This window comes from Emys orbicularis, chromosome 2, assembly GCF_028017835.1.
Source record: "Emys orbicularis isolate rEmyOrb1 chromosome 2, rEmyOrb1.hap1, whole genome shotgun sequence".
NCBI classification, from domain to species: domain Eukaryota; kingdom Metazoa; phylum Chordata; order Testudines; family Emydidae; genus Emys; species Emys orbicularis.
The window spans coordinates 92,390,676-92,403,021 of record NC_088684.1 but is presented as its reverse complement, the minus strand read 5'-3'; the positions used below and the strand labels follow the sequence as shown (position 1 = coordinate 92,403,021).

At 43.5% G+C, this 12,346-nt stretch overlaps 1 protein-coding gene across 1 annotated transcript in view; it reads right to left on the bottom strand.

The window, feature by feature from the left end:
- CEP192 (centrosomal protein 192) overlaps positions 1-12,346 on the bottom strand; it is a 185,828-nt gene that overhangs the window by 109,049 nt on the left and 64,433 nt on the right. Inside the window, exon 17 of the mRNA XM_065398324.1 lies at positions 3,152-3,282. Coding sequence (XP_065254396.1) covers positions 3,152-3,282 — 131 coding nt within the window. The remainder of the gene's footprint in view (positions 1-3,151; positions 3,283-12,346) is intronic.

The window sequence follows — 12,346 nt, the reverse complement described above, 5'->3', positions numbered from 1 at the left end:
AACAGGCCCCCCGGGACCCCGCCCCCATCCAATCCCCCCTGTTCCCCATCGCCTGCCCCCCGAACCTCTGCCCCATCCAACCGCCCCCTGTCCCCTAACTGCCCCCCAGGACCCCCTGCCCCATAGCCAACCCCCCGGCCCCAGCCCCCTTACCATGCGGCTCAGAGCAGCATGTCTGAAGCCGTGCCTCCCGGCCAGAGCCAAACATGCTGCCACACTGCCCTGCATGAGCGTGGCTGCGGGGGAGAGGGTGGGACAGTAGGGGAGGGGCCAGGGGCTAGCTGATCAGCCAGGAGCTCAGGGGCCAGGCAGGACGATCCCGGGGGCCGGATGTGGCCCGCAGGCCGTAGTTTGCCCACCTCTGGTCTAGGTGATTTTCTGATTGGTTCCTACCTTTGTAGGCAAAAAGCCAATGCTCATTACATATTGGAGGAGGAAGTGAAAGTCTCTTCTCCTCCTCAGATGAATGTGGTTTTAGAAAAGACACAGGTAAGTGGACTGACTGGTTTAAGCGGAAGTCCGAAAGTACCTTGGGGGTGAAATTCAGATTTAGTCTTAATGAGACTTTGTCCTAATGGAATGGAATGTATGGTGAATCCATCATTAGGGTTCCAAGCTCATCTACACTTCTGGCTGAGGTGATGGCCACAAGGAATGCAACTTTCATTGATAAATATGTGACCCAGGGAGCCCCTTTGCCAACTAGCAAAGGGCACACCACACCATAACTTGCAGCAGGCCTGATGCACTCATTGCCCCAACTCACTGCTGTCATAATCTGTATCTAAAAAGGTGTCATGTAATGTTTCATATGCAAACTGGTAATATGCTGGTCATTATTAATATTGTGTTATGTATATATGGGCGGCATATAAAGAATTATAGCTGTCTGCTGGAAATATGTTCCTAAAATGTGTTTGATAGACAATGCCTAAGCCTAGCCTATCCTAGACAAAAGAATGTTGTTTTGCAGGTTTGACTGTCTCCAATATAAATTAAGCAAAGTGTGACCAGAGACTATGAAAAGCACTTTTACATGCAAGGTCAACAAAGCCATGAGGTAAGCAAGTGGGGGAAGATGACCACTTAATATCAATGGGGGATGGAGACTGCACCCCCAGGAAGCTGCCTTATCTTTTGAAACAGGGTCAATGAACTGGGAAGATACCAGCAGAGGTAAAAAGCCATTTTGTCATCCATCACTGAGGGGATGAAGTGTGCAGCATCCTTCAAATCAATGAAAACTGGGTCCCCTGGTCTAGAGTAGGAGGGATGCTGATAACAATGTAAGTAAGGAAACTGCTTAGGCAAGTATTGTAAATTGTTAGAATTAAGATTTAGTCACTAGAAAGCATGTTTTGTTTGTTTTACTTGTAACCTTTCCTCCCTCTTTCACTCTTCCATGTAATCACTTAAACCTACGTTCTCTGTTAATAAACTTATTTTTCTTTTACTACAAAGCCATCTCAGTGCTGTGTATTAAACCAAATTGTGGGACTTCAGCCAAATTAACAGGAACGGATGCATAATGAATTGTCTCTCTTTGGAAGCAGAAAACTGCATAACTTCTGTGAGGGTCCAGTGAAAGACTGGACACTAAAGGGGAGATAATTTTGGGGAGACTCGGGACTGGAAGGACTAGTGGTGTCACTCTGCAAGGAATAAAAAGCCTGATGGAAGCCAAAGCGAGGTCACCGTATGGTTAGCAGGCTGCTGGTGTCAGGGCTCGGAGCCAAATCTGCATAGCACAGAAGCACCCATCGTTACAGGGCAGTCGGTGACAACCCCTTACTCGACTGGGTGAAACTCCATAGCATCACATGGTGGGTGGCACACACTGATTGCTGCCAGGTGGACTCGTACAGAACTGAAGGACAGCCCAGTCATCTTGAGAGAAAGAAGATATTAACCTCACTTTGTGCTATCTGCTGACTCAGGAGATACATGTTTCAGCTGTGCCCACTTCCACTCGGCTGAATAGCATTTCCTATTAGAATCTTTTTACCTTAATACAGCTTCAGAGCTGGAATATTCTAGGATTGATACCCATTCAAAAACCAAGCCATGAGATTAAGTGTTTTAGGGTCAGGATGCTTGATCCTGCCTTCCCCCTCCATCAAGAGATTGCAAAAAGGACTGGATGCTGATTGAAAGATGAAATGATATTAAAAGGAGATTTGGAAACCAAAATTGTCAGGGACAATTGGGGACAATGAGGATGACTTGTCCCTGTTCTGTCAAATTTCTATAGGACTCACAGTAGAAGCAATAAGGGAAGAGAGGCCTATTTCAGCTGTCCTGACCAGGGAAGGAGAGCATTGCCTTGAGAGTATAGACCTAGACCTACAGCTCCCCTGAAACAGTAGATGTTGTTCATTTGGGAGACTACTAGAACCCAGAAGGGAGGTCCCTACTGAGCAAAGATACTACTCACTACCAAATCATGCAGCTTCCACTCATGATCAATAGTGAAATGCCTACTGAAAGTGTCCACCAACACATTCTGAACTCTCGGAAGGTAAGCTGCCAACAGGGTGATTCAATTCCTTATACCTCAATTCCACCAGGTGACCGTTTCTACGTATAGATAGATCTTGCCTCACCAGATTAAAAGGTAAGAGCCCTGAGATTAACAAATCCAAAATTAGCTATTTTCAAAAAATTAGCTATTTTCAAGATCAAATTTATTTTGGTTTTGCACTGCTAAATGCCAAAACAGCTTTGCTGAGCTGTTAATGATCAAAGTTCTTTAGAAAATGTGTTTGAGGCAAGACATGCCTTTTAATTTTAAAATTCAAGCTCTAGATAGCGGAGACTAAAGACTGTTTCCCCATCCACCACAGGTAGACAGCAGTGAGTCAACATACTAAGAAGCCTCACAGACAGTTGGGGAGTGGGAGAGGGGAGAGAAATAAGATGGTGATCAAGAGGCAGCTTCTTGTGTGAAAGGATCCTGAACAGAGTCAGAGATTCTTGCTGCTCTAGAACAGATAAGCATCATTTGACATGATCTACTTTACAGAAGGAAAAAAAGCAATGGCTCATTGTGAAAGCTCACATTTGATATCTTATTAATTTTAATTAATAGTCACAGCTCAGATGAATTATGAGTTTTCCCTATACTTTTATATTATCAAATACATGGAGATACCTCTATTTTACTTTCAGTAGCAGTTTGCGTATTTATGCTTTTATTTATTCCTGCTGTAGTCTCCATTTCATCAACAGTGAACGTGGCTGACACAGAGTCTGGATATTCCCTTGTGTGCACTTTTATGACTTCTATAAAAACAGAGAAAAAGAGGATAAGAAGAAGTTACTGAAACAGATTGTTTAAATACCCATTTTCTTGGGATGTACCCACCCCACCCCTCAAGTTCTGCTGAAAGCAGTGATCATTAGGACCTCATGTCTTCCTTTGCAAATCCAAACAGTGAGGCCTGTTGGGGCAACAGCCCTTTTTACAAACTCCAGCTTCATGAGGGGGGCTGCAAAAGCACCTGATGAGATGATCAGCTCCTGGGTCCCCCCTGCCTACAATGTACCAGGGCCAGAACTCTGCTGCTCACTTTTCCTCCTCCTCAGAAGGGAAAGGCAACGAACACTAGCTTCCTGAGGGGGGCTACAAAAGCATTACTTCCACAGCATTTATCAAATTTATTTTTTCCTCTCACCCATCTGCCACTCCCCCCATAACATCAACCCTTCGTCCCACCAGCATTAATCCAGAGCCTACATCCGCCCTCCTCTTCTGCCTTCTCCTCACCTTTGGAGCCATTTGTCCCAACCCTGGCCTTCCCTCCATCCCCATCCTCTCCCCCTGCCACACCCATTCCCACCAGAACTTCCACCCCTCCGGTGCCACCATTCCTAGCTTCACACCCATCCCTCTACACTTCTCTTGCAGTTATCTGTCTGGTCATGTGTGTATTGTATGACATAAAATAGACGCCTATTTGCATACCAAGTCAGATACCAGGCATAAGATTGCAAAATCTACAAGGAAACCTATAGGAAAATAATCAGCACACGGGTATCCTCTTTATGGCTAAGATCAAAAGGATTGGTCTGGTCTATCAGGTAACACAAGGAAACACAGCTTCCTTCACCTAGGAAACAAGCTGACAGCGGGACACAGATTATCCAACAAGTTCTTGGAACGCACTGGAAATATTTTTTTTTATTTCAGAAGGTGTAGAAAGCAATTAGGTGAGGAGACTGTTTTAGATTTGATTTTGACAAATAGGAGGAACTGGTTGAGAATTTGAAAGTGGAAGGCAGCTTGGGTCAAAGTGATCATGAAATGAGAGAGTTCATGATTCTAAGGAACGGTAGGAAGGAAAACAGAACAATACAGATAATGGATTTCAAGAAGGCAGACTTCAGCAAACTCGGGGAGCTGGTAAGTAAGATCCCATGAGAAGCAAGTCTAAGGGGAAAAACAGCTCGAGAGATCTGGCAGTTTTTTAAAGAGACATTATTAACGGCACAAGAGCAAACTATCCCACTGTGTACGAAAGATAGGAAGTAGGGCAAGAGACCACCCGGGCTTAACCAGGAGATCTTCAATCTGAAACTCAAAAGAAAATCAAACAGAAAGTGGAAACTAGATCAAATTACGAAGGATGAATATAAACAAACACCACAAGCACGTAGGGACAAAATTAGAAAGGCCAAGGCAAAAAATGAGATTAAACTTGCTAAAGACAAAGGGTAACAAGAAAACAGTCTGGAAACAGCAAGAGGAAAACCAAGGACAGGGCAGACCATTTACTCAATGGGAAGGGGAAACAATAACAGAAAATGTGGAAATGGCAGAAATGCTAAATGACTTTTTTGTTTCAATTTTCACCAAAAGGTTAGTAATGACTGGACATCTAACCTACTGAATGCCAGTGAAAATGAGGTAGGATCGGAGGCTAAAATAAGGAAAACAAGTTAAAAATTACCTAGACAAGTTAGATGTCTTCAAGTCAGCAAGGCTTGATGAAATACATCCTAGTATACTCAAGGAGCTGACTGAGGAGATATCTGAGCCATTAGCAATTATCTTCAAAAACTCATGGAATACAGAAGAGATTCCAGAGGACTAGAAGAGGGCAAATACAGTGCCCATCTATCATAAGGGGAATAAGGGCAACCCAGGGAATTACAGACCAGTCATCTTAACTTCAGTACCCAGAAAGATAATGGAGCAAATAATCAAGCAATCAATTTGCAAACACCTAGAAACTAAGAAGATAAGTAACAGTCAACATTAATTTATCAAGAAAAAATAATGTCAAACCAACTCTACTAGCTTTTTTTGACAGGGTAACAAGCCTTTTGGATGGCAGGGAAGCGGTAGATGAGGTATATCTTGACTTCAGTAAGGCTTTTGATATTGCCTTGCATGACCTTCTCATAAACAAACTAGGGAAATATAGCCTAGATAGAGCTACTATAGAAGTGGGTGCATAACTGGTTGGAAAACCATTTCCAGAGAGTAGTTATCAGTGGTTCACACTCAAGCTAGAAGGACATATCGAGTGCAGTCCCACTGGGATCAGTCCTGGTTCTGCTCAATATCTTAATAAATGATTCAGATAATTGCATAGAGAGTACACTTATAAAGTCTGCGGACAATACCAAGCGGGGAGGGGTTGCAAGTGCTTTGGAGGATAGCATTAAAATTCAAAATAATCTGGACAAATTGAAGAAATGGTCTGAAGTAAATAGGATGAAATTTACTAAGGACAAATGCAAAGTACTCCACTTAGGAAGGAACAATCCGTTGCACACATACAAAATGGGAAATGACTGCCTACAAAGGAGTACTGCAGAAAGGGATCTGGGGGGTCATATTGAACCACAAGCTAAATACGAGTCAACTGTTGCAAAAAAAGCGAATATCATTCTGGGATGTATTAGCAGGAGTGTTGTAAGCAAGACACAAGAAGTAATTCTTTCGCTCTACTCTGTGCTGATAAAGCCTCAACTGGAGTATTGTGTCCAGCTTTGGGTGCCACAATTCAGGAAAGATGTGGACAAATTGGACAGAGCTCAGAGGAGAGCAACAAAAATAATTAAAGGTCTAAAAAACATGACATATGAGGAAAGATTGAAAAAAATTGGATTTGTTTAGTCTGGCGAAGAGAAGACTGAGGACACGATAACAGTTTTCAAGTATATAAAAGGTTGTTACAAGGAGGAGGGTGAAAAATAGTTCTTGTTAACCTCTGAAGACAGGACAAGAAGCAATGGTCTTAAATTGCAGCAGCGAGGGTTAGGAAGCTTTTCCTAATGTCCAACCTAACTGTAAGAGTAGTTAAGAAGTGGAACAAATTGCCTAGGGAGGTTGTAGAATCTCCGTCACTGGGGGTTTTTTAAGAACAGGTTAGATAAACACTTGTCAGGAATGGTCTAGTTATTATGTAGTCCTGCTTTGAGTGCAGGGAGTCAGACTAGATGACCTACTGAGGTGCCTTCCAGTCCTACATTTCTGATTCTATGCCTTGTTTCATAAAACAAGGGATATCACAGCCTGCCTGGCTGGAAAGCACTGGTGAGCAATACTTAATTAACAAGATACTCTCATGTCTAAAAGTCTAGGCACTAGAATGAGAGTGATTTCATTTTACATGTAACCCTCTGTTTCCAATACTTCTACTTACCATCACCGGAATCTCTATACTTTGTTAATATGCTTATTTGTTTTCACTACAAACATATCAAAGTGTTCTGTGTTTAGTGGAGCTGCAATCTGAGGTGTAACTTGTAAGCTTTTACTGCTTCTTTGGGAGCAGTGAATCGGTAAATATTGAGAGTATCCCGTGGAATAGGGGCCAGACACTCTAAGGAGACACTTGGAGAGCTTGGTGGTTGGAGTGTGCGTATCACTAACCTGGAGAGAGAGAGAGAGAGAGCGCGAGCGAGCAAGCGCACGGCCTGCATAGACCTAGGGGGTTGTGTTGCTTGTGGCGAGATGCCTCACAACCCTAGATACTCCCGGGAAGCATCACACATTTCCTCCCACCCTCCCCCCAGATCACGGTGTGGTGGGCTTCTCTTCCATTCCCAACACTTCCAATCCAAAACCAACACCTCCCCCCCTACTCCTTTCCCTTCTCATTCTTTCTCCTCTTTTGAAAAAGTACAACTTTTCTCTCCTCTCACCCTCCATGTTGCTCTCATCTACCATCCATCCGACTTTTCCACATCATCCTTCCTCTGATTGGAGAGGAAAAGAGAGCCAGGTGTCAATCTCCCACAGTAACCCTCAGGAACACCAACTTCCATTCAACCCTTTAGCTACTCACTTCCTCACCCTCAACTCTCCATTTGACCTGCAATCCTCATTCAATTCTCATACTCACTAAGAAGGCTGTTCGCTTTGCTGGTTCTTCACCAACCACTGTGCTCTCTCTCTGCTACAGAATTTACCCTTTCTAACTATCACTTGGTCTCGTTCAGCATTGCTCATAAGCCCCAACCCCTCCACACAACCCGTCACTCAGCCTTTCCATGATTTCCCATCCACCAGTATGGATTACTTCCTTGTGTCTGCTCTCAGCTCTCTCATCCCTTAACAGGATTGTTGAGTCTCTGCATGCTTCACTCCTCCACTCTTGACTCTTGCCCCTCTCCCTCAACACAAGATGCAAACCTGCCAATCCCCAATCCTGGCTCACTTCCAACATCTTCTTCCTATGATCCTGCTCTCACACTGCAGAGCATCCCAACATCCGGCTGACTTGCACTACAAATTTGTTCTCTTCTCCCTCAGTTCTGCTATCTTCCTTGCTAAACAACTCTATTTCTCCAATTTAATTGAATCTCATCACACAATACCAGTCTGGCACAGAGGCCCATTGGTGCCAACTGGCAAAGTGTTCACTGTTCTTTAGAAGTAACTCCTATCTCAGACCTGCCAAACTCACTACACCCAAAGGACCACTTTCATGGTATTCATCCATAAAGGGCAACATGTGAGTTCTCTACTGAAGTCTTGTAACTTACTGATACTCATCATTGTGAGATGTATATACAGGTAATATTTAAGGAATAATGTAACTATGTTGAAAGTTATGCCCTATGATCTTGGAGTGAAAGTAAGTCACCAGGGAATAATGTGTCTTGTTGAGGGCTCATTCAGGTAGGAGGGAGTTGAGCCTCCCTGGCTAGCTGATTATGTAATGTGTTGTTCAATTGTTTACCTTTTCACCAACCCAGAAAAGTCAATGGAAAACCATCAAAGACAAACCATAAACACCAAAACCACTTGGAAGTGAAAATGACATGGAAGTGATATGACAGCAAGGGGATTGCCCTGTCTGTGAATGAAGACAGAACACTGATTCAGTATATCAGAGTGAAGAAAGACCCCCTGGATCCACTCACTTCATGAAAGAAGCAGCGCTCCTAGCTCCTTTGAGCTAGCAAACGTTGCAAAAGACTGAACTTTGGGGGTGAGAATCTACTTTATTAGATAAGAAAGGTAACTATTAATAAAGTATAGGCTCTAGTTTTATGATTTTGTTTTGTACATAACTGTTTCACACTTGCTTCCACTTGAATCTCTATTCTTTCTCAAATAGCCATCCTTTTGTTTTACTATAATTGAACTCAAGTGGTGTTAGAGACACAGCAGCACTGGACTAAGGTAAAATCGGGATGCATGGCTCCTTTGGGAATGGAAGATCTGGGATTTCTGTGGCTATCCAGTGATCGGGGCTGAATATCACAGGGGGACACTAAAGTAGTGTTCACAAGGGTGCATCTATTGTTAATCTGCAGGGTAAAGGCAGGGCTGGTATAGCCCAGAGGAGAGTGCTTGAGTGGCTGACAGTCTCGTTATGTTAGGGAGGTAACACCTCACACTGTAGGCAGGTGGCAACAAAGTGAATCACACTCTTGGGTACCTTGAGAAACAGCACAACCAGCCACCTTTTGACTCCCTCCTCAGACCCTCTACTCCTCCTGCTTGCACGCGCTCTCCTAACAGGATCTCACGCATATCTGCCAAAAGAAAACGGACAAAACATCCCCCCCCTCCTCAGACTGCCTTCCCTTCTCCTCCTACAACTCTCTCTTCTCCCATCACGGATGCAGAAGTCAGTCTGCTCTTCTACCCTAACCCCTTCACTTGCTGCAGTGACCTCGCCTCATCTCTTGATCTCCCTTGTGCCTACTCTCATCCCCTCCCTTACTCTTCTCCTTAAGCTCTTGTTTTCCTCTGGCTCTTTCCCCTCATAATAAAGGCATGTTCTAGTCTCTCCCATCTTAAAAACCCACCTTGAACTCCACTTGCCTCTCCAACTACCACCACATCTTCCTTTGATATCCAAGCTCATTGAACGCACAGTCTACAATCACTGTCTGGAGCTGCTCTCCTGCAGTTCCATCCTAGACCTTTTCCAACCCAGCCTCCACCTCAACCACTTGCCAAAAATTACTAATGACCTCTTCCTAGCTAAAGCTCAGAACCAGTTCTTCATCCTCGCTGACCTTTCAGCCATCTTCAACACCACTGATCATACTCTTCTTGAAATCTTTGTCCTGTCCTGGTTCTCCCTCTCTTCAATCACTCCTTAGCATGTGCTTTGGATGACCCTCCTCATGCTCCAGCTTTCTGTGGAGGTTTCACAGGGCTCTGTCCTTGGTCACCTTCTCTTCTCCCTCTACACCTTACCTTTGAGTAATATTTGCAACCACAGGTTCAATTACCATTTCTATGTGGACAATTCACTGATCTACCTCGCTGCTTCAGATCTGTCGCCTTCTGCACAATATCAATTCTCGGACATCTCCTCATGGATTCCTAGCGGTCAGCTTAAGCTCAACATGAATAAAACTCCGCTCCTAATCTTGTCCCCAAAGCCCCCCCTATTACCTCCTTTTTTGATCATTGTGGACACCATCATCCTGCCTATTACTCAGACATTGCCATCTTCAACTGACTTCTCTCTAGGTCCTGTGTCCTGTCTGTATCTTGCCAATTCTGAGTAAAATCCTTTAGACATGGCCTTTCCTATCTACACAGCTAAAAAGCTCTTATCCAAATTCTTATTTTGCATCTTGATTACTGCAATGTCCTTCTCCATGAACATGACAAATCTAATCTTACCCATCTCATATCCATTCAGAATGCTGCAGCAAAGATCATTTTCCTAACTTAGTGCTCTCTACCACGCTACCCCACACACTTGGGAGGCACATCCTATACACAAAGCTACATTATCTACCTTCAAATCCCTTCTCAAACCTCTGCTCTAAGAATACAGTTTTTTTAAAAGTGTAGGAGAAACCTTTTATTAGCTAACAGCTCAAAGGCAGTTGCTTGGTTTCCAAGTCTGTGTCCCAAAAAGGTGCTGGTTCACAAAAAGAGATAATTCAAAAATCTCTCTTCACAGAAGGAGTAGTAAAGATGGAAGAATCATGCACTGGAGAGAGACTGGTACAGCTCCGACTGAACAGCCAATATTCGGACATGCTTGAAACAGCATTGAAAGACAACCAAACTGAGTAAAACCCCAAATGAAAGGAACTATGGAAACCAACAAAACATTTGCAATAAAAACTTGCACTTCAAGATTTTTTTTGTTGAAGGCTTTTAACTCTGCAAAAGAATTATCTTGAACTTCCTAAGGTGACTCAAAGCCTAAACTCAAATCACTGTGCATGCCACTACAGTGGTTTCAGATCAAAGCACAGAAAAAATTGCTTGTAAGAGCAAAATCATCTGGTAGAATTGGTAGCCAGACTGGAGGTACGGAAACCATGACAATGGGAGAATTAAAAATGACATTCAAGTTAAAGCTATTAATGTCCCATGAGCTTTGTCTTGTCAGATCTTCCTGATGTTCCCTTCACCTAGAAGTATAGCCATGAAAGCATACTAAAAATCCTGCTACTGTCCAGGAGAAAAGGCAGGTTGGTTTTAGGCCTTGCATTTGAAAAGAGTGGGATTTTTAGCTGCTTTTCCTGTGGTTGAAGAGCCTTCTGGGCAGTAGCCAGTTGGGGCTTCAATCATTTTCTGTATTGGTGTTTAAGAAAAAGTGTTGACATCTGACTCAAAAGTCCTTTGATAGAGAAGGTGTGTATGACAACTTCCTCTCCTGCCATCGAGAAGGAAGGAGGAAAAAGAAGGCACAACCTGCCTCACTAACTCCTGAAAAGTCACTGAGGCTCAGATTCATAGTATACATCATTTTAGTTCATTTCAACACATCAATCTCTCACTTAAAAAAATTAAAATAAAAGCAAAACCCACAAACATGGCCAGCGGTCCATCAAGTCCATTGTTCTGTCTGACAGTGATCAGGACCAACTGCATCAGTAGAAGGTGCAAGAAATCACAGAATGAGAAATTACAATACTCACAGAGGAAGTCTCCCATCTCCCATTGGAGGTTGGCTTATAATTAAGTATTTATATCCCTTCCAAAAGCAGGAAATAGCAAGTCAAAACTTTTCTGTGACATTGGAAATAAAGTCCTGGGCAGAGAAGATTAACTTTCAAGACAGTTCACATAAAGGATACAAAAAAGAGGGAGTTCAAGTCCTCCTCCTAGTTCTCTACACTGTACCTGTAGAACTTGAAGCAAGAACTTGATCCAGTCTGGGAACACCTTTTTTGTGTTGGAATTGCAGTTCTTCAGGCAAGGATGGGGCCCCAACATACCAGTCCAACTGAGCCCTGTACCAGTGTTGGCTGGCAGGGAACAGGCAGGGCATAATTCACCCATTGTAGAGCCTGTAAGTGCTGTTTCACAAAGGGAACACCACTTGAACTTAAGCCAGGTGTTTGCAGAACAGCGCTGCCATGCCTGAGTTTTTGATTCACTTTCCTGATGATTTCAATAGCTACTATGATTCTCCTGGTCATTTTCTCAAGCAATTTCGGAGAGTGCGGGTGTGTTGTTTATTGGGTTCCTCACCTTTATGGCGTGATTCCAAAAGGGTATTGTCTTCCTGAGAGGAGACATGTTTTTGGCTGACATTGTGCTGCTCCTGGGGAAAGGAGCTGGAGAGGGAAGTATCAAGAGGAAGTTTGAGTGCTGCACCCTGACAAGGAAGAAGGTATGAAACTTCTCTAAGATTCTGGAGGCTTTTCCTCCCCTGAGCTATAAAAGCATAGGTCTCTGGGATCTTAATTCTGCAATGAGGAAGGAACCTGAGGATGCTTGACTCCCCTCTCCGCTCCCCAGGCAACAATTATCTATTTTATTCGATAAGTGAACTATGGGATTTTTTCCTTTAAGGGGGATATCCAGACTAGGGTCACAGAAATGTTCCACCCCAATAACATTTACCCTCTACTCACAAGCAAAAACTTGTTCTTCCCACCACTTCAAAAAAATTTAATA